At 41.6% G+C, this 23,748-nt stretch overlaps 2 protein-coding genes across 2 annotated transcripts in view; one reads left to right on the top strand and one right to left on the bottom strand.

Moving 5' to 3' along the window:
- Nucleotides 1–10,965, top strand: part of ZWILCH (zwilch kinetochore protein) — a 37,353-nt gene extending 26,388 nt beyond the window's left edge. The window contains exons 15-19 of the mRNA XM_061181992.1: nt 763–899; nt 1,948–2,043; nt 6,122–6,234; nt 9,353–9,467; nt 10,497–10,965. Of these exons, the coding sequence (XP_061037975.1) occupies nt 763–899; nt 1,948–2,043; nt 6,122–6,234; nt 9,353–9,441 (435 nt within the window). The 3' untranslated portion in view covers nt 9,442–9,467; nt 10,497–10,965. The remainder of the gene's footprint in view (nt 1–762; nt 900–1,947; nt 2,044–6,121; nt 6,235–9,352; nt 9,468–10,496) is intronic.
- On the bottom strand, nt 10,669–22,363 carry LCTL (lactase like). Its single transcript, XM_061181991.1, has 13 exons — nt 22,246–22,363; nt 21,673–21,836; nt 20,980–21,067; nt 20,561–20,670; nt 19,792–19,920; nt 19,594–19,689; nt 18,163–18,217; nt 17,906–18,067; nt 14,416–14,690; nt 13,571–13,697; nt 13,198–13,397; nt 12,248–12,311; nt 10,669–10,784 (listed from the first exon to the last, which is right to left on the bottom strand). Exons 1-13 carry the CDS (start codon nt 22,361–22,363, stop codon nt 10,669–10,671), a joined length of 1,704 nt encoding a protein of 567 aa, XP_061037974.1.
- Between the last annotated feature and the right edge of the window lie 1,385 nt (nt 22,364–23,748).

Raw genomic sequence — 23,748 nt, 5'->3', positions numbered from 1 at the left:
GAGCTCACTGACTAGGTCATAGTAATGACCAGGCGATGCTCTCCCTTTTGATTAATTCAAAGTCAATCAGTAACCTAATCATGGGAGTAACAACCCACCATATTTATAGATTCTGGCCTTGCTCAGGGAGAATGGATTATACAAGATGTGTATTCCAGGGGGTGAGAATCTTGGGGGTCATTGTAGAATTCCACCCACTGTATTTACCATGGATTATTTCCTTAGGATTGGGTCTCAGAAATAGATCTGAGCATATTACGATGGCTTGACATAACATTGCCAACTTTCTTTTCCAAAACCTCATACCAGTTTACCAGTAATATGTGTTAGTGGAAGCTTATCACTACACTTGCTTAATTTCTTGCTACTTCAGGTTTACTATCTATTTTTAGACATGAGTACTCCCATCAACCTAGCAAGTTTGTTGAAGTTAAGAATTATCTTGTGGATTTGCCATTCTTTCATCTGGAGAGTTTGATGGGTGGTACTAGTTACCTACTTGGACCTCCTTGGTGAAGCAGTTCTGTGATTTGCCTTTACTAGAGAATATGTATAATGGTTTGCTTAGAACATTCTCAGTGAAGACTTGGAGTTTAGTTTGAGGAATAGTATTGAAAGGAGGAAAGCTATCTAGCTGTCTTCTTTTTTCCCTCCCTATTAATCAGGCATCCACACTGAGGTTTAGTAGGCACGGTTAATTCTTTCCAGAGATTCCTCTTGTTCTTTGACTCCCTATTTTCCTTGTCCTTTTTTTCATTCCAGGAATATTTCATTTCTCCATCAGTAGATACACAAGAACAGGTTCATCGTGTTCAAAAACTCCACCATATTCTCGAAATAGTAGTCAGTTGCATGCTTTTCATTAAACCTCAACATGAACTCCTCTTTTCTTTAACACAGTAAGTGTTTCTGTTGTTTACTTACATAAAAATGTACTCTCTTCTGAAATAGTTGCAGCCAAAATAACTGCCTTTTTTTACTGTCAGTTAGGATAGAATCTGTGTACCCTGTCTTCACAGTAACAGAAAGGTTCTAAGTCACTGCCATGAGAAGGAAAGGCTTTGGATTCAGGAGGAATCAGGTTGGACACTTGGATCTAGCACTTCCTTTCTAAGGAAGTTTCCTTTCACTGCATCTTGTTTTTCATCTATAAAAACGGTGTAATGTGTATAAAGTACTTGACACTTAAGAGGTGCTTAATAAATATTAGTTCCTTCTCTTTTCTTTATATCCTTATAAATTTGGGTCAAGCTAATCATTGCCAACCATCTATATGGTAACTGAATGGAATCAAATTTTATTATCAGACCTCTGTCAATAGTGTTGCTGAAATTTTAGAGAGTCTGTCAATCAGTTTGACTAAAAACAGTTTGGAATAATCCTTACACATGGATCGCTGGTGTCTTACATGTATTTTTTGAGGCTTCAAACTGGAAATAAGTGAACCATCCAGTGGAAGAACTGGGTTTCTTTTTCCCTGTGGAAGGAAATGTACCATTTCCTTTTCCAAAATTAGAATTTGACTTACTTGTAAAGGGAAAAGTTTGAAATTGTTACTGGGTTTTTTTGGTTTTTGACTTTTTTTCCATTAGAGATCAGTAGTATATGTGAGTTAACTGTTTAATTCTCCATAGTTGGAAAACAATGGAGACTATATCTTTGTCTCTCTTGCCTTTTTGTTTTTCTCTTTCTGATACCTCTTTCTCCCCACTTACACTTTTACTTGAGCTCAACATAAATATATTTTATATTTATGAGAAATATGTCCACTATTAATTTTTTAAAAGTGAATGAAATTTTCTTTCAAAAAAAAATAATAATAACCTAAGTGTTGTTGGGATGGGGGTTTAATGTTTCCTTTATGAGCTTTAGACTACCAGAAAGCCTTTATCTCCAAGTGGCATTTTTTTCCAAAAGCAATTCTTTTTTCTTTTTTTTTCTTTTTAGATCCTGCATAAAATTTTATGAACAAAATCCTCTTGATGAGCAACACATTTTTCAGCTGCCAGTCAGACCAACTGCTATAAAAGACTTATATCAAAAGTAAGCAATTTAATAATTAAATTATACTTCAAGTCCAGCCATGATTCTAGGCAATTTCAGTGTCTGCTCCATGGGGACCTCGTGACCCAGAGCTGCTTCACCTCTGAAACCATAATCATCTGATTCCCATCCCCTGAGCATAGTCTGATAGAGTCCTCCCTCTTCCTTCTCCCAGACCTGTGGTCTGCTCTCTTTAGACTGTTGGTCCTCTACTTCCATTTTGCTCTCAATTTGTAATTTCTTCACAGAATAGGGCAGAAACTTTAGCCAGAAGGGAAGTGACAGGTTGGGAAGAACGTGATCGGGGTAATGACAGCGAAGTCAGAGGTATGGCTGTGGGAGTGAGAGAAGGATCTGGGATTGGGGATTGTGGAGGTATGGAGCGGAGGCTAAGACGATAGATTGGCCATCCATGCGGGACACCGAGGTTGGCTCAAATCATGGTCTCCACTGACTCTTCTCTCAGCATACAATAGACTTGAACTTTCTCTCACACTGAAGCCACTCCATTTATACCCTCCCTCTACTTAGTTCCCTCTTAGCCAAACCTCATCACTCCCCTGAAATTGTTTAGCAGAAGTTGCCAGTGGCCTTCTAATTGGCAAATCCAGAGGACACTTTCCAGGAGAAGAGTTTTTTGGCCCCTTGCGTAATTAGCTAGCCCACTAATTCTTTCTCCTTCCGTAAGCACTTGTAAGGCTCTGTGGCATTTAATACTACTGCTTTCTTGAACCCATCCCCTTCCTTTGTTTTCATGGCATAACATTCTGTCTTAATTTTAACTCTACCTTTCTGGCCCACCTCCAAGACTGAGAATGGTCCTCTTTTCAAATTCTTCTTCCTCTGCCTCCTCAGTCATATGTGAGTTTCCACCAGAACTCTATCCTCTGCCCTCTTTTCTTACTTTCTGTCTTCCCTAGGTGATTTCGTTCACACCCCAATCTTCGATTCCTCTGGGCTAATGATAATTCATAACCCATATCTCCAGCTTCTCCAGAGCTTCACACCCATGTTTCTAGGTGTCTGTTAGACATGAATTCTCAACTTCAACGTCCTGTAGGTAGTTCAGACTCTAAATCCCAACTCTTCACTCCCCTTCCTAACACTTTTCCTCCTCCCATATGACCTCTCAAGCGGCCATCATTAATCTCCACCTAATGCCCAAAAGAGAAACCTAGGACTTATCTTCCACTTATTGCTGTCACTTCCTTCCTCCTTGAAATGGTTTCCAAGTCCTGACCTCCTTGGAAGCTCTTGAATCTGTTCCTTTCTCTACATCTTCGCATCTATTTCATATCTGCTCATCTCATACCTGGGCTGAGTGCAGTAAAATCCTTTTTCCTAGCTGCTCTATCTGCCTCCATTAACTTCCTTCTCTGTGACTGCCAAAGTGATCTTCCTAAAATTCAGATCCCATCATGACTTCCTTCTGTTTAAATGGCTCCCTTACCTTTAGGACAGTGTTCCATCACCTCAGTGTGGTCTGTGAGACCTTCTGTGCCCGGCCGCTGTGCCTTTCTGGTTCACGTGCCGCCACACCTTCCCACTCTCCTTTTGAGTCAGAGACCCTATGTTACTGCATTTCCTCAGACACCGCGCACGCTTACCTGACAGTGCCTATGCCCGTGTCCTTCTTTCATCCTGGATCTTGTCCGCTTAACTAACTCCTCCTTCTAATTTCATTATAAGCTCAGCTCAAAGGCCACAATATCTGAGGATTCTTTTCCAACTCTACAGTCCCAATCTGAGTTAAATTAGCCCTCGTGTATTGTCCCCTCCCATGTCTGATATTTCTCTATTACAACATTTTTCAAAATTGAATTGTTATTGTTTATTTAATTTTTATTGAAATATAGTTGATTTACCATATTGTATTAGTTTCAGATATACAACAAAATGATTCAGTTATACATACTATTTTTTTTTTCAGGTTCTTTTTCGTGATAGGTTATTAACAAGATATTGAATATAGTTCCCTGTGCTATATAGTAAATCCTTATTGTTTATCTCTTCTATATATAATGGTGTGTATCTGTTAATCCCATACACCTAATTTATCCCTCCACACCCCTTTCTCCTTTGGTAACCATATAAGTTTGTTTTCTATGTCTGTGACTCTGTTTCGTGAATAAATTCATTTGTATTATTTTTTATATTCCACATTTAAGTGATATCATATAATATTTGTCTTTCTCTGTCTGACTTAATTCACTCAGTATGATAATCTCTAGCTCCATCCATGTTGCTGCAAATGGCATTATTTCATTTTTTTTTTTTTTTGCACACGGAATGAATATTTTATTACTAGATTATAAAAATAAAATACAAAATAATTTTAAAACAGAACTTAAAACACTGTACAAAGCTTTAATATGACACAAATGGGAAAATTAAATAAATTAATTACACATTTATGTACAGATGGCCTGTACAAAAGCACTCCATGTTTCTGCCAATACTCTATGTCCTTGGTTGCCTGAGCAAAAATGCATAAAGAGGGCTGCTTGGAGGGGAAAGAGGTACAATACAATACCTTTAGAGGTATTTGAAAGAGCCGTTTCTCATCACTCTTGATTTCATGAAGAGGAGAAGAAAGGGATAAAGCTATGGAATTGTTAAATTATTCTATTCTAACTTACTGGTCTTGCTCAACAAGAGAGAATTCTTATGGTTTGTGGTTCCATCTGATTCAAGAGCTGCCAATAGTTCAAAACTTTCAAGATTTATATCTAATTCAAAAGTAGGTGTTTCCCAACTCCCTCTTTTTTCCTAAAAGCTGTGAACTTGTAAGTAAATGGCCCAATGACATCAGCACTTGGTTATTTTAGGAAAGGAGTCACGAGGGGGACCAGGAACTGTGCATGAGAAATGAGGGAGCTCAAGCCTAGGTCATGTGTTGTTTTCTTTACTCGGTTCACCCAATCCAATTTCAGAGCCCCAAGTGGCACAGTGTTATATTTCCTTTAGCTTCCTGTCTTTGTATTTCTGAATGCTTTTTACCTTAGTGAACTAATTTACCTAACTGGTGAATAGTTTAAAAAGAAAAAAATCCCAAGGGCTTTCCCTTCCCTGGGTTGATCCCTAAAATAAATCACATTCAAGCTCTGGTAGGTTTGTTTATCCCTTGTGGATGAGAGAAGAACAGACAGACAGACTCCAGGTATGTCAAAGTACTATGCATGAATTTTTAAGGATTTAAACTGTATATTTTAAGGGGGAGAAGAGCAACATATGGCAAGGGTAGTCTATATAAAAATTTGGTTTACCCAGTGTTTTTAACTGGGTGAGCGAACACTTATGTACACAGTATGAAACAATATTAAACTACTGAAAAGAGAGATAAAATTTCCTACCGTTATTGTGTAAAATTATGTCATCAGCAAATTCTGTAGTCACATGGGCTCAAAGGTCTGCCTCGCTGAATCCTATTCTCTAGGTCAAGGAATCCAGAACCCTGGCCCAGGGTATCTGAGAGATACGTCAGTATCATCTATCATCAGTGATACATACTATGCCCATACTGTTATGGCTGAGTAGTATTCCATTGGGGTGTGTGTGTGTGTGTGTGTGTGTGTGTGTGTGTATGTGTGTATATATATATGTATATATATATATATATATATACACATACATATATATATATATATATATATGTATGTATATATATAGGCACACCACATCTTTATCCATTATCTGTCGATGGACATTTAGGTTGCTTCCATGTCTTGGCTATTGTAAATAGTGCTGCTGTGAACATTGGGGTGCATGTATCTTTTTGAATTAGAGTTTTCATCTTTTTTGTATATATGCCCAGGAGTGGGATTGCTGGATCATATGGTAGTTCTATTTTTAGTATTTTTTAAGGAACCTCCATATTGTTTTCCATAGTGGCTGCACCAATTTGTTATCATTTAGATTCTTGTTTCTCTCCCTCTTTTGTCTGTGCTTCTTGAGGGTGGGAATTGTGACCTCTCCACCTCTTCTTCCTCAGTGCTTACCACAGAAGGACTTCACTATGTGACTATAGAAAGAAGGAATTGGATTGGTTTTTTTTCTTTGCTTTTTTTTCTTTCCTTAGTGAGAAGCCACAGAAATGGAGAGTGGAAATAAACAGTGGTCAAAAGAAGGTGAAAACAGTTTGGCAACTGAGTGACAGCCCACCTGTAGATCATCTGAATCTTCACAAACCTGGTAGAGATGGTTTGTAGTCTATTCACGTAAATTATTCCAATAGAAAATAAACTAAGTTTACTAGTAGAGATTATTATTAGAGCTCTTGCGCCTAGTTTTAAATAATTTTCCTGAACTCTAGGTATAAACCTATTTATTCTGGGGAAAAAAAAAACAAAACATGAAAGAGTGCTTTTTCTCATTATCCTAGCAGAGGAAATTTTATTAAAAGACACCAAGCAATAGGGACATAGGTGTGAAAATAGGTTATAAAATGGAAATGCCAGCTCATACTTCACACTTTTGGGCACCGTTTAAAACAGTGATGATATTTCTGCTCTAATACCTTCTCTGTGGCAGGAATAAGGGTTGAGATTTCTAGTATTGTATCAAAGATTATGGGTGTCAAAGAATGTCTTTTTGCCCCTGGTATAATTAGCTGACCCACCAGTTAACTATACCTCCTTCCGTAAGTGCCTATAAAACTGTTATCTTTATGCACACGGATTGTGTGGGGCTGTCATCTCTTATTTGTATAAGTCTTAAATGGCTGATTCAAATATTGCAAGGATTATCCAAAATAAAATCTGATAGTTTTAAGACAGAATTCAAGGGTATTTGAAAGCTGGGAATACAAATAGTCCTATTGTAGTGATTGATATTTTGCAAAATTATTTCCAGAAATTGTTTATTCTCCCCCCCCAGTATATTTTGATTCAGGCATAATGGGAACTTCTCTATTCATATGGCTGAACTGTGAAAGTCCTAAAGAAATCAAATTTTCCTGAGAACCATCAGTTAAGATCGTGCTATCTTTTCTAAGTGTGATATAAAAGCTGGAGCCTATAAAAGATTGAAAATGAACTGTATAAAAATAAAAAAATTTCTGCGTGGCAAAAAATACCAGAGGCGAAGCAACAGACAAATGATAAACTAAGAAAAGAAATTTGCAGCTCATGTTCAGAAAAGGGGCTACATTCTCTAGTATATAAAGAACTTTCAGATCTGTAAGAAAAGTATTAATAACTCAGTAGAAAAAATGGACAAGTAATATGAACCGTTTACCAAAAAGGAAATTCAAATGTCATCTTAAAAGCAAAAGGTGATCAACCCCACCTATAATAAGAGAAATGCAAATTTATATTCTGTAGATACCATCTTTCACCTGTCAGATTAGCGGAGATCAACACGTTTGGTGTCACAGTGCTGGCCGGGATTTGGGGGAACCTCACGCACTGCTGGATGGAGTGTAAAGTTGTATGGCTTTTGTGGAGGGTGATATTCACCAAAATTTTAAAGAATACATTCTTTGGACCACCAGTTCCATAAATAGGAATCTATTCCACATAGATACCCAGACATGTGCAAAAAGGCCTGTGGACCAGATCACTAATTGCAGTATTGTTTACAGTAGCAAAAACATGGGCCTGGGGCATAGAAAAACCTCTGAAAGGAGACAACTAAAGCTCAACCCTGAGGTGTGGAATGATGAGGGCAGGGGTGGGTCTCAGCTTTGATCATTAGAAGCATCTGGGGAGCCTTTAAAGTCCTAATACCCAGACCAAGTGAATCAGAATCGCTGGAGGTAGAGCCTGGACATCAGAATTTTTAAAGTTCTCCAGGTGATTTCATTGTGCAACAAAGGTTAAAGACCACCAGTTTAAACATTTTATTTTATCTATATTTGTTGTTTCAGGTTTTTTTTCTTAAAGACATGTGTGTTATGATTTAAAAAGTTTAAAAGACATGAATAAATGTGATACATTTTTCGAAAATACCATTTTAAAATAAATTTTATTACATTAAGATTAAACCTGTTAGGAGATTAATACAAGATTAAACACCTTTTCCAATGATGCTGAATAAGTGAAGTATACGGAACCTATCTTCTAGAGTCTTTTTAATGCAGGTTGCTTCAAAAAAGAATGAAAGTTGTTTTGAATGTTAGAGTTAAAACTATTTGCTAATGTAGTGGTCCAGTGACTCCTTTTATGAAAATAAGGAATTTTTATGAAATCATATATTTACGTGCTTGGAAACACACTCACACTCCATTTTGACTTGAACTTCATAACCTCTTCTACCCATTATGTATTCTTGATGTGTTTGTCTAGAAATTATTCAGTGACCTTTGGCCCAAACCAAGACCCACTGTTAAAGGAGGACTTCATTTGTAAAAGTCATAGATTATTCAAACAAAGCCTCAGTTGTAGATATTCAAGTCCAATAATCATTTATTTTTGGCCAAAGATCATAGGCATTTACAAAATTAGACTTTCTATTTCGTTGGACTGAGCACTTAGGTCAAATACTAGCTTTTCAAGATACCTAACGGTATGATGCTCTTGAGTAAAACAGTTGACATCAAAAGCAGGAAGACTGAAGAGAGAAAAGTGTACTTTTAGCTGCCCTGGGAAAAGAGAATAATGACTTGGAGTTAATGGGGGAGAAAAACAGTGTCCAGCAGAGTGCTGCTCACCCAGTGGGTGCTCGGCAAATGATTGCTGGTAATGGTGGGAAAATGGAAACCAAAATGTTGACCCACAAGGAAGTGGACATGATCTCATCTAAATGTTAATTGTATCATTTGATTTTGAAATACAACAATCTTCAGGAGAAAAAAATGGATATGTGTCTAGCCCTAAGACTATAAATCCTAAGTATAAAATGTTTTCTGAAATATATATTACGATTGGAAGAAGACAGTTATATTTAACTGTAGTGGAGGAGGCATTAAAAAATAAAGCAGTAGCTTACCAAATTAAAAATATATAAGTTTTTGGGGGGGAGGCTGCACTGTGCAGCCTGTGGGATTTTAGTTCCCTGGACCAGGGATCCAACCTGGGCCCCCAGCAGTGGAAGTGTGGAGTCCTAACCACTGGACTGCCAGGGAATTCCCCCTGAATATATAATTTTTAAAAATCTACTTTAGTTTGTTTAGTCATGTTTTCAATGCATCAAGAGGGTTGACTATTAAAAGGAATTGTCTTTGCTGATTTTTGTCTAACAAGTTCTTTTAAAGTAGAAGACACATCATTCAGACTACCTCTTGATTGTTGTAAAATTCAGCAGTAACTTAGCAGAGAAACAATTCAATGAATTGTTGATGAATTCAATTCTGATCTCTCTCTGGTTATAGATTTTTCTGAATTAACATTAAACGGTAGCCTGGAAGAAAGGATATCCTTTACTAACATGGTTACCTGCAGCCAGGTGCATTTCAAGTGAAGTGTGCTGATGGGACCCTCTGTAAGGTAGTATGTTCACTTTTTGTTCTCTGCAAATACTTTATAATGTCTTAAATACCTTACATTTTTCTTTTTTTCTTTCTACAACATAAATGCTGATTTAATACATTTGGAATATGGATTATTAGTAATCACATAAAAGGCTTACCAGTGTTTACTGGTGTGTTACTGAGCAGTGCAAATCTTTAATTTCCTTTCTACCTTCTGTAGTCAACTGACAGTTTAATCCTAAAACTGGAGAAATGAAAAAAATTTTTTTGAGTGGTAATGTCTTTGCATTTGAAATCTGTATATATAGTAGAAGGAGAGTTTGGTCTCAAAACCATTGATGGAAGAGAAAAACCCTAAACAGGCATGCCAATTTGACATTGAAAGCAAAGTTTTGTTAAAAACAGTTGTAACCCAGCCCAATTGTAGGACTAAGTCCCAGATGTAAATACCCTTTTTAAAATGTTTAACTTGAGGTAGTATTAACCAAAAGAATTAATGGAATAGCCTTTTCTACGACCTTACTGTTTTTGTGTTTCACAAACAACATTAAGTAGAATCAGATAATGAATAAAATGGAGTTAAAAAAAACAGAATATTTAGTTACAGAGAAGATATATAAATTAAATGATCAATATATAATATTTCTTTGACGTATTTCATTGAGTAAAGGATATTAATTTAGCATGAGAAAATTTCTTTTAGAAAAGTATATATGCTCATTTACTTGGTACCCACCTGATGCTTTTTCATGGTTGCCTGATAGGATTTACAGTCTGAAAGGACTATTATATCTAAAGGATTGACTTTGTCCGTCATGTGTAGGGCAGTGCTAATGTGGCAATCATTTCTACATTAAAATAATATTTCCAGACAGATTTTAAAATAAGTTACAAAACAGTTTGTGCACTGTGATCCCTTTTTGCAAAATGAAAATCAATGCATAATATACAGCAAAATATTAACATTGACTTTGAGAGGGGTGAGATTACAGGTGATTTTTATTTCATTTACGCTTATTTTTATTTTCTAATTCTTCAATCCCAGCTCAAGCCAAAAAAAGAGAGAGAGAGAGAAAGAGAGGTGGTGGGAAGGTAATTATCACAGAACCTGAAAACAGATGTATGTAAACCTTCGAAGGAGAAAAAGGAGGAAGATCCTGAAGAAGATCCCGAAGGTTCTCTGTGAAAGATGCAGCTACAAAATGGATGACCCTGTCTCAGCTCAGGCTCCGCAGCAGAAGCATCAGGAGAACTGCAGCGATTAGTATACAGAGGGTGCAGACTGTAGGTACCAAGATCTCCGTCATGATCTGCATGTAACTTAGAAAAGGCTCTGCGCAGGGGGAGAGAGCAACATGGCAGATGAGAATGTGGTCATTTTGGCGAATGCAGCTTCATCCTGAAAGCTTCAGCTGTCTGGATAAACTTGGAAAATGGCATCATCACACTTGCTAATTATTCTCATTTGCTATAAAAGAGAACCTGGTAAATTAAATGTTATAAAAAAAATTATGTGAGGGCTTTGTAAGATATTTCAGAAAATATGGATTAAGAATGCTTAAATTTGGTTCTTCCGTAGGTACTGTAATAAAGTCTAAATGTAGGTCAGTGCTAGTGCTTACTCAGAATATTAGCAGCCATATCCCTCGGTTTCTATAATTCTCTTTGGGGGGATTTAGGAAAGAAAATTCCTTGGAAAACATTTGCATCCTTTCAAAAATGTTTATTGTATATCTTAAGAGGTATAGGAATTTCTGCATTGAAAATTTTTATGGTCATTCTTAACACAGCTAAACAGTCTTTAAGAGTTAAATGATAAGCATATTTCATGTGCGTTAACATTGTAGTGGACATTTACGAAATACCTGCTTTTAAGTTTTGTGCCAGGCACCCTTGGTTACCGAGATAAATAAGGCACAGGCCCAATTCTCATGGAGCTCATGGGCTCAACAGTAAATTCTACATCATGTCTACATTAAGTTTATTTTAGTTTAATGGAATATACATCTTTAATATTTGCCTGATTATTTAGATGAGGGGGGAGGGGACAGTGGTATATTGGCCTGTAAAAATAGTTGAATTGGTAGGATTTGGTCTAGCATTTTCCACCTCTGATACCACATAGAAGATGAATTCATTAAAACAGGAAGTGTATTTCTCTGGTTGCCCTTATATAGAGAGAAAGACAAAAATTCAAAGAAACAAATGATATGCATTGGCATTTCTTGATGCATGGTTACATCCTGGTTATTCTACATCTCTGATCCTTTTAGATCCTATTGCATTAGAAATGCCTTCTGTGAGAGCAGGGACCTTGTTGTTTATTGCTATGTCCCCAGGGCTTAAAACATCCTTGAGTCAATAGTGACTGCTTCGTAATTACTTGCCAAATGAGTGAATATAATACCTAGAGTGTTTGATTTTTCTTCATTCCATTTGGTATAATGGTTGAATTTCTCCCTCCTTCCAACAAAGCCCACTATAACACAATAGTAGATTTATAAATTTACAGTATGATTCAGAATCAAACTAGAGTAGATAAATTTATAAATAGTAGATTTATAAATTTACAGTATGATTCAGAATCAAACTAGAGTAGATATTTCCTTTTCATGGTAGATTTTAAAAAAATTTTAAGTGCTGATAGAAATTTGACATTGCTTCAGAGTAAAGGAAAGTCCATTTCTACTCATGTGGTTTTGGAAGATTGACTTAAGGTGGGTCCACATTTTGAGATTTTGGTAATACCATTACATATGTAATTACATGGTTTAATTATCAAAGAATTAAACTCACCTGCAGCAAGCATCTGGTTGTTGATAGAGCAAGTTTCCAAGGCTTTGAGGTACCAACTTTCCACCTAATAAAAACCCACTTGATAAGTAAAGTTGTCTTAAACTAGTTTTTTGCTGTTTGAAATCATGTTTGGAATAATATGGGGTAAGAAATATTTTTTTTTAATCTGCTCGTAGTTTAAATCAGTTAATAGTTATTGAATGCCTATGTGCATCATTGTGAGGGAGCCAAAGAACAGAGTTTTTATTCTTGAGATTATAATCTAGCTATCTTTTTCTAATAATGCAATTACTGTCTTTTCTAGTAATGCAAAACTAGTGAATACCTGATAGTTATCGGTCACTGCTTCTATTTATAGTCCCACTAGGCTCACTCTAAAGAATGTTGATAAACAAATGAGTTTTTTTTTTAATTAAGACACTCTAAATTACAATTTATATTCCCTGCCATTAGGTGCAGCAGCATACAGAATAGAGAGCTGATAGAAAAATGTGTAGGTTATTGAAAATGGGCGGTTTTAAAGGATTTTTTTTATTATTACTTTTAATCTCATTTTGGAACCAGTGCATTTGTATCACTGTACAATTTGGTGGGAAAAGAAGTGAAGATTATATGGTCATTATATATTCAATTTACTTAACTTTTCATGTATGTTGAAGAATAGGTAGTATTTGTTTGCATTAAGATACAACATTTAGGATAACATTTAAATCACAGTTTCTGTTGACTGTCATAACCTAAAGTAAACAGGACTCCTGCATAACCCTAGTCTGCCCTTAATGCTCTGTGTGCTAGGATTGCATTTTACAGTGTCCTTACCCCATTCTAAGCAAATCAGCAGAGAGGTGGTGAAAGGGGAAGAAACAATGGGCCCACTTGCCAAACTCTGCACCCCAGCTGCCTAGCTCTTCTAAAATGCAGAATGAGGTAACACTGATAATTATTCCTACCTCTCGAGGATTGGGAAACCCATTGGCAGTGATAATCTTCTTGTAATATTCAACTGAAGCCTTTGGATAGCGCGGCCTATTTTTCTTGTTGAAATCGACATAGTAGAATCCATATCTATCTGAGTATCCTCTCTCCCATTCAAACTTATCCAACAGAGACCAGGAAGTATACCCTTTTATATTAGCACCGTCTTTGATAGCTGCAAAGACATTCCATTTTTAATATATTTCATTTTCTTGGAAAAATAGTATTGCGAAGATAATCTTAAATGTTTTCATCTATGAGATTTAGAAACACGTTTTAGTCAATCGTGTATTATCAAATTTTGCCCAAGTTAAATAGAAAGATATGTGAAGACGGTTTGTATCTCACCTTTTAGCATTTCATTTGTGTATCCTTTAAGGTATTGAATTCTCCACTCATCACATAATTGGGTACAGTGTAATTTTTGAGATGCTCCATTTTCTGTCACATATATGGGTGGATTGCCGTATTGAGTCTGAAAGGAATCATGGGAACACATATTGAAGGCTGCCATATTCTAATTGGGTGTGTTTAGCGTTTAGTAGATGCCAGTTAACGTGTTTATTTAGAGATGAATGTAGGCAGAGGGCAAGTTCATATAGAAGAATATATTTCTTGACAAAGCATCATTTTAGAGAAAATATGCTTCAGGTCTTGTTCTTTCCCACATATTCCAGTACAGGTGAGAAGAGCAGTAAAATAACTAAATATGAGATAAGAATTTTAAAGTTTTATATATAAATATGTATATAATATATATACATATACATAATCATATGAAATATATGCATATTATATTACATGAATATAATTTATATAATGTAGAACAACCATGTATATGATCTATATATATGATTATTCATAGTAGACATTCATCTTTTTTTTTTTTTTTGGCCATGCCATGCGGCATGCAGGATCTTACTTCCCTAACCAGGGATCGAACCCGTGTCCCTTGCAATGGAAGCACCGAGTCTTAACCACTGGACCACTAGAGAAGTCCACATTAGTCTTTTTTGTTGTTTTCTTTCTTTCTTTCTTTTTTTTTTAGTCTTTCTTTAAGGCCTATATCGAGTAGCTTCTGAAGTATAAGTAACTGGGTTTTTAAATTAACTTTAAAATGTAGGCACCTGAGCTTATACTATAAGAACATGAATTCAGGTAAAAAATGTCCTTTAGCTTAATGTAATAATCACCTGAGCAAAGTTGAGAAGCCTCCTAAATCCCCATGGCACAGAATGTAGCCATTTAGACCCCAGATCAGGCCAGTTTGGGTCAACCAGTTCAACTAGGTCACGATCGTTCTGGTAGCTGGGCCCCTGGCGAGAGGGGTAACTCCTTTCTGTGATGTACCGAGTTGTAAAATGACCTAATCCCAAGAAATCAGATGTGCCTTTAATGTAGCTCTTTTCCTGGAGTGAGAACACCGGTAACCTCGACATATCCAGGCCTTGCTCTGCACTCTTTCTTCCTAATGAGAGAAGAAAATAGAATTTAACCAAGTTTTATTTTCTCACAATCATTCTCTTGTCATGTACCATGATGATACTGGCATGTTGACATGAAAGCTGTTATCCAGATCCTGGGCTTTGGAATTCATCTGTGTGGAAATTATGACCTTAGCCTTTCAAACTGGAATTTTGATATTTGAATGCTAGCCAAAAATTTTTAAGTTTATATTGCTTAAAAGTAATATTTTCACAGATTACTCAGTAACTTGTGTGTGGACAATTGTGTAGCTATCTGGAAAAAAGAACTAGGTTATTCCTTACATCAAAAATTGGTAATTTTGCTTGCCTCTGGGAAGGGAACTGGAGTCCGGTGGTAGCATGGGGAGAGACACGGTCACGTTCAGGCCTTGTTGTAGTGTAAGCTAACATCACCTCTGTGTTGGGCAATGTTGTCCTATCTTTCAAAATTGTAAAATTGTGTGTCCTTTCACCGACCAATTCTAAATCTGCTTATCCTACACTTTACTCATGTAAAAGGATGTATGTACAAGGATCTTCATTACAGATTGAGTAGCAAAAGATTAGAAGCAACCTGAAGGTCTGTCAGGAGAGACTGGTTTAAAAACATGATGGGATATCCATCAGTACCACACTATGCGGCCATGAGAATGAATGAGGCAGTGCTTCATACACCAACAAGGACGAGTGCCAAGACGGATGCTCAAGTAAGTGAAACAAAGATTCAGAGTGTTGCGTACATACAGTACATGCAAGTATATACACATACCGAGCAGCAGTGTTCTTGCTTACACGTGCACAATGCATCTCTGGAAGTGTACTTACTTCTGGGGAGGATAGGAGCAGTGGGCGGGGGAGGGAAGGAAGCTTAACTTTTTTCACTTTTTTGTACTTCAAAACATGTGAAACATGTCCTTGTATAATCTATGCAAAAAAAGTTTTAAATCAATGTATAAAGAGAAGTAACGTTTTTATGAGTTGATCTAAAATGTAGCCATAAAAATGTTTCCAAAGAGACTGCTGGCTTAGATTAAATGAGTGAAAAGATTGTATTATTAAATTCCTTTAAATTATTAGCATGTTATTACTTTCAGTTACATGTAGTAACTTGAGAAAAACCACAGGAATTGTCACTGTAGTGTCTACTACAATAGCCACTCACCATATGTGGCTACTGGAATATGGCTAATGTGACTGCAGCTTCAACTCAGTCGCACTGAAGGATTGAATTTTTAATTTTGTTTAATTTGAATTTGAATAGACACAAATGGCTACAGGCTATCATATTGAACAGCACAGATATAGGACATGCAGAACATTTCCATGATCACCAAAAGTTCTATTGGACAGCACTCGTCTAGAATTACCTTTCTTCATATATTTATTGTGAATGAAGGGGTGCTTCTGAGATGCCTGGAAGTAATTTGTGAATGAGATTTCAGGCAGAATGCTTTCACTACTAAAGAAAATATTAACTGTTTTATTTGTCAGTTATACTTAATAATGCTGAAACAAAAGAAAAAAGAAAAAAAAAACTACTTAGAGGATCCTTCTTTCCACATTGTATAAGGGAAAAATTGAGCTCTGTTCCCACTTGAATTATCATAGAGTTGGAGTTGGTGGGGTCTGGGATTATTGGCTTTAAGCCCAAGAATTGTTCTATGATAGGTAATCAGTTTGGCTTTTTAGTACAGTCTTGTAGCGCCTGCAGTGGCCTCTGAGGGTCCCAAGAGAGCAAACACAGCATGTGAATGATGGGGTGTGTCTGCAGGAATGTTCCATATGGGCACTGTCCCATCCTGAGGGCTTTTTCCTTACGCATCTTGAGGAAATCATTCTCAAGATTTTGAGTGTATGTGTTCAAAACATGTCACAGAACTGGTTATTGTCAAAAGATTTTTAGAGATTATTTTGTCTAATCCCTTCATTTTTAGGTGATAAGACTGAGACAGGACGAGGTGAAGCACCTTGCCCAGAATCACTCACTGGTTAGTGGCAGAGTTGGAATTAGAACTTGCTGTCTCCTATTCCAGACAAGTCTTGATAGATGGTGTTTTAGAAAGGGAAATTTTTGAAATGTTGAAACATTCTTAGTCAAACATCTAAAATAGCCTTGATGTGTGAGATATAGCCTATTTCACTGTCATCCATGTCTTTTTTAGGGAGGTGTGGGTTGATACCTCTAAATCACAGTTATATGTTTAGATTCCTATGGCCAGACACTGCTGGTTGCCTACCCAATAGACCCATGCCTGTCTTCTTCCATGCCCTCTTTTCTCATCCCCTTCCAAAGGGCCACATACTTTCTGGGAGTCTTGACCCCGCCCCAGGCTCTGAGGCTCTAGCCCTGGTGGTCTAGGGCACCTTGGGGCACTTGACAATTCTGTCCCTTGAGGCACAGCGGGAAGTCAGCTGGGAGTAGACCGCTGTTTCCTGGGAAGATTTTCCTTGTTCTTAAAAACAGATATGATAGTACTATTCCCTTTTTTTCTGCCTCAGGGTGTTGATGTGTAAAGGTGATGCCTGGAGCTGCTACAGCCATCCTGTGGCCTTGGGGAGTGGCTGATGAACTAGCTAAAAGTGCCAGAGTGGAAAGATGGAATGAGTCTGGGTTCTCAAAGACAACCCTGAGGGCTGGATTAATTAGCTGTGGATTACCCTTTTCTGGATTTCAGGTGAGATGATAAATCCCCTACTTTTCAAGCCAATTTATTTGGAGTTTTCTGTTATGTGGCAGTTAAAAGCATCGAAATTAATACAACCTTATGAGCTCTGTCTTTATTCTCTTCTCTGACACTGTGGAAACTAGAGCTTGGAAAGTATTTCTCAAGTGGCAGAAAGAACCAGCAATAGGACTGACTCCACCCATGACTGTGTCTTTGACTTCTCACTCCTGCTTCACTACAGTTGGATGGAGTGGAGTGGGGAGGAGGAGACAGGACAACAGAACACAAAAGAGCAGCCTAGAGAATTGCTAATTTTTTTCCCCTGGATTCTGAAATTCTCAATTTCCAGGTCTAGGAATTTGTTTGGATGTCCCCCACCCTCCCAAGTTTGAATAACCAGTTCTAAATTCTTTGGGAGCTGGGTTATCCCTCGAGTGCCTCACCCAAACTGACCCAGTGTGTTCTTCTATCCCCCTGCCTTTTGGTCATTTCACTTGAGCTCAATACTGTTGCTGTGGTATCTGGAGTCTTAAAAACGTGACGTGGCTCACCGATATGGTCCTTCATGACTTGCGGGTAGTCACCGGCATAAATGGGGTTGGCAAACCAGCCCAGGCAGAACTGTAGGTATCTCTCGGCAGCCTCTATGTCCTTGGGGTTACTAATGTCCACAGGTTCCCCCCAGTCGCAGTTTAATGAAATCCCCACCAGACCTTATAAGAAGAGAAAGAAAAGGGGGTGGCACGCAGAGTGACATTGCTCCTCTGGTCACCCGTCTGTTGTCAGCGCACGTGGTGGCAGGGCTCACCTTGCTGCTTGCTGCGCCATGTGTTGTTGTAGGAGTGCCAGGCTTGGGCATGGGCCTGGAAGAGAAAGGAGTCCATCGGAGGTGCCTGCCTCATTCATTTCTCTCCTCCCTTTCAACTCAAGGTGGCCTTTCTCTCCTTCCTGACTCTAGAGATCATTTTAAGTCCTATCCTTTTCATGAGTCCAGCCTTGATTAGCCTAATCCATAGTCTCCCTTCCTCTGACCTCCATTTTCTTTGTGCTGTGGAGGAAACTTGCTCTAAATCTGGCATAAACACATAAGCCACCACTTTGTGTTATTTATTGTTTTTAAGATTTTTGCTCACGTGTCTTGTTTTGTTCCTGGTTGTCCTCTGTAGTAACTAGGCAGTGCTTTCAGCATAGGTGCTCAGGAAGTTAGGAAAATATAATACCAAGCATCTGGAACAGTCTTGAGAAACAGAATCCAAAATGTGCCAACCTGCCTTCGCTCCATATTCTCTCCCAGGGACCCACTGATATCTTCAGAGCCCTGCCCTTTAAATATTCACAGTTTAAGAAATCCTAAGCCAAATAGGGAAAGATGAGAAAGTTCTCTTGCTGACATGAATTTGACAGTCTGGTATGTCCCCAGTGATCCCTTGCCTGCCCGCTTGATCAGATTGTTCACCTTCTGTGCAGAGTCCATTGGGGCCATCATGCCTCGCACCCCTGTTCCCCAGTCATCATCACCTGGACCCTCATATATGTCCTGGAATGTGACCAATCCCCTCCCCTGCTTCTCAAGCCTTTCCAGTAGCCTTGTAATTCACCCGTCGGCATCTCCTCTCAATGTCCCCCTCAATTTCTGCCCTAACTGAGCCTGACTGCCCCTAAAGACCGCAGCCACGGCAGCTCTTTCCAGCAGACGCCATTTTTTCCCCTCACACCCCACATACCTTAGGAGAGTGTCTGCCTTGCTCTTTGTTGCTGCTTCCAAACGATTTCTCCTTCCTCCTTCAAAAACTCCAGGTCCTCTGAAGTCCATGCTATCAGACAAGCACTCCTAACCCCTTCCTGCTGCTGTCCTTCACCAACCTCCACTTACGCCTGCTCAGTCACTGAAGATGTTCGCCCCTAGCTCACTGTCATCCCCCCACTTCCTCCTGTCACCATTCCTCACAAAAGAGTTTAGACCTGTAGGTGACAAGTTTTCACATGCATGTGCTCCAGCCCCTTGGCTAGATGGCAAGCTCTAGGGAGCAGTCACGGTGTCGTCTGGGCTGCCGTGTCCAGCAGAGTCCTGGATGACAGGACACTACCTCGTAGATCCTCATGGAAGGGAAGGGGACCATGTTAAGGTGAGGTGGCAGAGGACTGGGCTCAGACTCGGGCCCTGGGGTGGGCTTAGCTGTCACTGGGACTCACCCTTCCACTTGAACCCAACCTTCACTCCCGGAAGGACCCACTTCACCTTAATGACGTGATGTGCCGCCTTGTACAGGCCCGTGCCATGGAGCTTCAGGCCAGGTGCGTGGTGGCCCGTCTCGTAGCCTTTTTCTACCATTGTCTGCAGGGATGGCAAGTGGGGACCACAGGACCCGTGAGAAGTGACAGGGTACACTCCTGCCTGGAAAGTGGGTTTTCCCACCTGGAGGGGGGCCTTGCTTACCCGAGGATCACTGAAGGTGACCCAGTGCTTCACCCGGTCCCCAAAGGCCTCAAAGCATAGGCTGGCGTAATCACTGAAGTAGTTGGCCGTGCTCACGTTCTGCCACCCGCCATACTTGACCTGGAGCAGCTGCAAACAGAGGGGTGGAGAGAGAAGCAGGTGCCCCCACACTCTAAAGCATTGATAGTACTCATCTTCTCCCCATCACCTCCGTGAAGCCAATGACCTCCCACCACCCTGTGTCACAGAGAGGTACATAAGCGGCTCCTCTGCCAGCTGGGCCGTGATCTCCACAGAGCCTTGTTGAACTAATGAAAAAACTGTTTGAATAGTGATGTCTAACTGTGAGGTTCTTAAGCATGGTGAGGCTTTATGGAAATCGCTTGGGAGGGGGGCACTCGTATATGAGCACATACAGTTCTAACAACCTGGGGGAGAAAAGGCTAAACAAACTTGCTCATTATTCCATCAACTCTTACTCAAAAGATGCTTCTTTCTTTATAGTCTGAGTTGTCGTTTCCAGGCCAAATGTTTTGGAAAACAGCAAAACCTGCACTTACCACTTATTACAAACATCAGTTAAACCAGTGGGACCTCCCTGCCGTGGGTAAGTTGGGAGATTTCTTCTTCACTCTGTGCCATCTTCCTGTCCCGAGCCAGAGCCCAGACCCCAGCCTTTGCCCCCACCTTGGCAACCCCAAGTGCCCAGATCAGGCTCCCTCCTGCTGAGCTGAGCGCCCCCTGGGCTTCTGAGCCCGCGCGGCCTCACCTGTGGGAGATCCCAGTGGTGCAGGGTCACGATGGGGGTGATGTTACTCTTCAGAAGGGCGTCAATGAAGTCACTGTAGAATTGGATCCCCTTCTTGTTCACCCCGTCAGCTGAAGGTGAAATAAAAGGGGGGACTTGATGAGAAAGGACCTTGGCCTTGACCTTCTGAAGTGCACTATTCCTGGGCCCTGGAGCTTTCTGTAGGCCTGAAGGCGCCCTCAGCCCACCAGCACTCGGGTCTCAGATGGTGGAATAGTTACTCCTGGGAGCCCAGCTACCTGCAGAACCCATGAGAGCTGCTGCTGGGGAAACCGTGCTCATGGGCTGTTCTCCCCGCCCAGGACTCTGTGGTGTCCTCACAAAGCCAACACGGCCAAAAGGGGCCACTCCTGGGCCGGGGCGGTGTGGCCTTAGCTCACCTCGGACACCCGTGGGCAGGAGCCGGGGCCAGGACAGGGAGAACCGGTAGTGGCTGACGTGCAGCTCCCTCAGCAGAGCGACGTCCTCCTGTGCAGACAGGGGTGGGTGCAGGGCAGGGTCAGCGGGACCCCACCAAGGCTCCTCCTGTATGTACTCCTCATCTACGCAACAAGCGTGACGCCACCTGCCCCCGCTTCCTCCTGGGGCTATGCCAGCAGTCAAGTAAAATGCAGGCTATGAGGATGCTTTGAGAAATCCATCAGGGTGATCCCCAATCCAGAGAGGAAAGTGGGTGCTGAGCAAAGGGACAGAGGATGAGCTGGTCCCGCTCTCCCCACAGGGGGCCCATTCCCATGCGGGGACCAGGGCTTCAGGCTACTGTGGCCTGTAGGCCCTGGGGTCATGGCCTCAGCCCTTCAGCTGCCCATCGCTTAGACTAAGGCACTGGCTCAGGTGGGGCCCAGCTTTCCTTTCCTCCTTCATCCACCTTCCCACATCCTGGCACTCCCTCCCCAAGCCCCAGTCACCACCGACCCCCCCCCCAACCCCCAGCTCGGCTGCACTGGGATTGGGGATGTTTAGCAGAGCACTTGGTTGACATTGTCACTTGGGTTCCCCCAATATGTCTGTCACCTCCCAACTCTCCCTAGGTGATGCTCAATCATACACACACGTGCACACCCATCACTCACCTGGACCTTGTAGTAGCTGTTACAGGCCACGTCTGCAGTCTCCTCCCCAAGCACATTCCCTTTCCCGCTGTGCGTGAAGGTGTCCCAGATGCTGGGCCCTTTCCCGTCCTGGTCCCAGGCGCCCTCAGTCTGGAAGGCGGAACTGCCCACGCCCCAGGAGAAGCCTGCAAATGGAGACCCCAAGTTGGGCTCTGAGTCCCCTCCCACTCCCCACCCAGGACTGGGACCCTGGGCTGTGCCCCCCAGGCCACAAGGCGAGCCCCCTCCCCAGCAGCCTGCCCTGTCTCCCTAGGAGCGGGAGCATGTGTGGTAGGGCGGGGGGAGGGGGGAGACACAATACGTTAAAAGCATTTATCTGCACCATTTTAGCTCTGATTTGCATTTACTATCTATACAGTAACTTTAAAAAAATCTGTTAGGAACTTCTTTTATTTCGGAACAACTACATGGGGTTATTTTCCCCATCCTACCTATAAGGAAGCTAAAACACCAAACTCCTTGACAAGTTAGCCAAGGTAGGCAAGCTGACAGACAAATGGACAGACGGACAGACCAACGGAGGAGTGGACATACCAAGTGGGAAGTTTCCATAGTAGAAGGAGGCCTCTTCTAGGGATTCCTTCCTGGTGGCCCCCAGCCTGGACACCAGCAGTAGCACCCACCAAAGAGTGACAGCCCTCACTGGCTTCATGGCACCCGGCTCTCCCCCATACCCGAAAAAGCACATCTGACAGGTGTAGGCCCATGCAGCCAGGGCTTGGGGGGCAAATCCTGGCTTGGGGAAAAAGGAGGGGAGGAGGTGGGACGAGGTGGCGGCGCTTTATCTAGAGAAGCGTTGGCTCTTCTGGGGTCAGCTAGTCCCTGGCTTTGCTGGGACCCACCAGCACAGGCTGAGGCTGGGCTCCAGATATGATTCCCAAGTTAAACGCTAAGGAGGACAAAGACCGGGCATGGGGAGCTCTGGGTCTGATAGGCAATGCTTCAAACCACCCCTGTCCCTGTCTTATGGGGGAGACCCAGCCTATACCCTGTGATGGCCTCAGTCTGATGGGGAAACCACTCTGCCTTAGGGACGCTCCAGTCTGATGGGGCTGGCAGGACAGCCCACAGAGCCCCTGCAGCACCCCACCTACACACTGTGGCCTGTGCACAGAGACAGACACGTCCGCAAGCCGGGGGTCACGAGCAGGGTCACCATCCCAGGGTCTTCTGTCCTAAGGGTCAGGGCAATTCCCTTCCTTTGGGCTCCCCTCTCTGATGCCAGCCTAGCCAGCTTACCCAGGATTGTCCTCGGTCCCAGACACCCCCAGAGTAGCAGCTGGTGGCCAGAGCACTGTCAGACTGACCCCCCCCAGGGCCTGTGCGCCCCCCCCAAGAGCAGAGCCCTCAGCCCAGCGAAGGCTCTGGTTGGGGGCGTGACCAGTGGCCTAACCCCCCTACAAAGAGCTTCAATAGCCCCAATTCAGTGGGGAGGGCAGGAATGCTGAGCTGGGCAGCGGGGCCTGAGTCAGCAGCCAGGCAGCTTGGCCCTGGGCCCGGGGCATCCAGTTGGCCCCCTCCCAGGGTAGAGGAGCAGTGACCCAGTCCCCTGGTCCCTTCTGGGCCCAGTGTGCCGCCTTCAGCCCATCTTAGCCTATGAAACTCCAGGTGGTGGCCGGGCAGGGAGTAGTGTGTGTGGGCATCTGTCTCTGTGTCCACCCCTTCCTGCTGCCAGAGAGAGTTCACGGTAGAAGGTAAATTTGGTTTTCCCATATCACCCTCCTCTCTTTGGATCCCTCATTCATTCCTTTACTCACTCACTCATTGAATCACGACTGTCTGGGGAATTCCCTGGCGGTCCAGTGGTTAGGACTCGGCGCTTTCACTGCTGTGGGCCTGGGTCGATAGAGCCCTGGTCCGGGAGCTAATATCCCACAAGCCTCCCTGCATAGCCAAAAAAAAAAGAAGGTATATTAAAAAAAAAAAATCACGAGTGGCAGCTAGATCACACCCTCCCTGGAAGCTCAGCGCCTCCTGCTCCCCACCCAGGCTGCCAAGGAGGTCCCCCACTGTGCTTCCTTCACTATAGTGCCCTCA

The sequence above is a fragment of the Eubalaena glacialis genome, chromosome 2 (genome assembly GCF_028564815.1).
Source record: "Eubalaena glacialis isolate mEubGla1 chromosome 2, mEubGla1.1.hap2.+ XY, whole genome shotgun sequence".
NCBI classification, from domain to species: domain Eukaryota; kingdom Metazoa; phylum Chordata; class Mammalia; order Artiodactyla; family Balaenidae; genus Eubalaena; species Eubalaena glacialis.
Note: the sequence above shows the minus strand (reverse complement) of the source record. Positions and strands in the feature narration are given on the sequence as shown.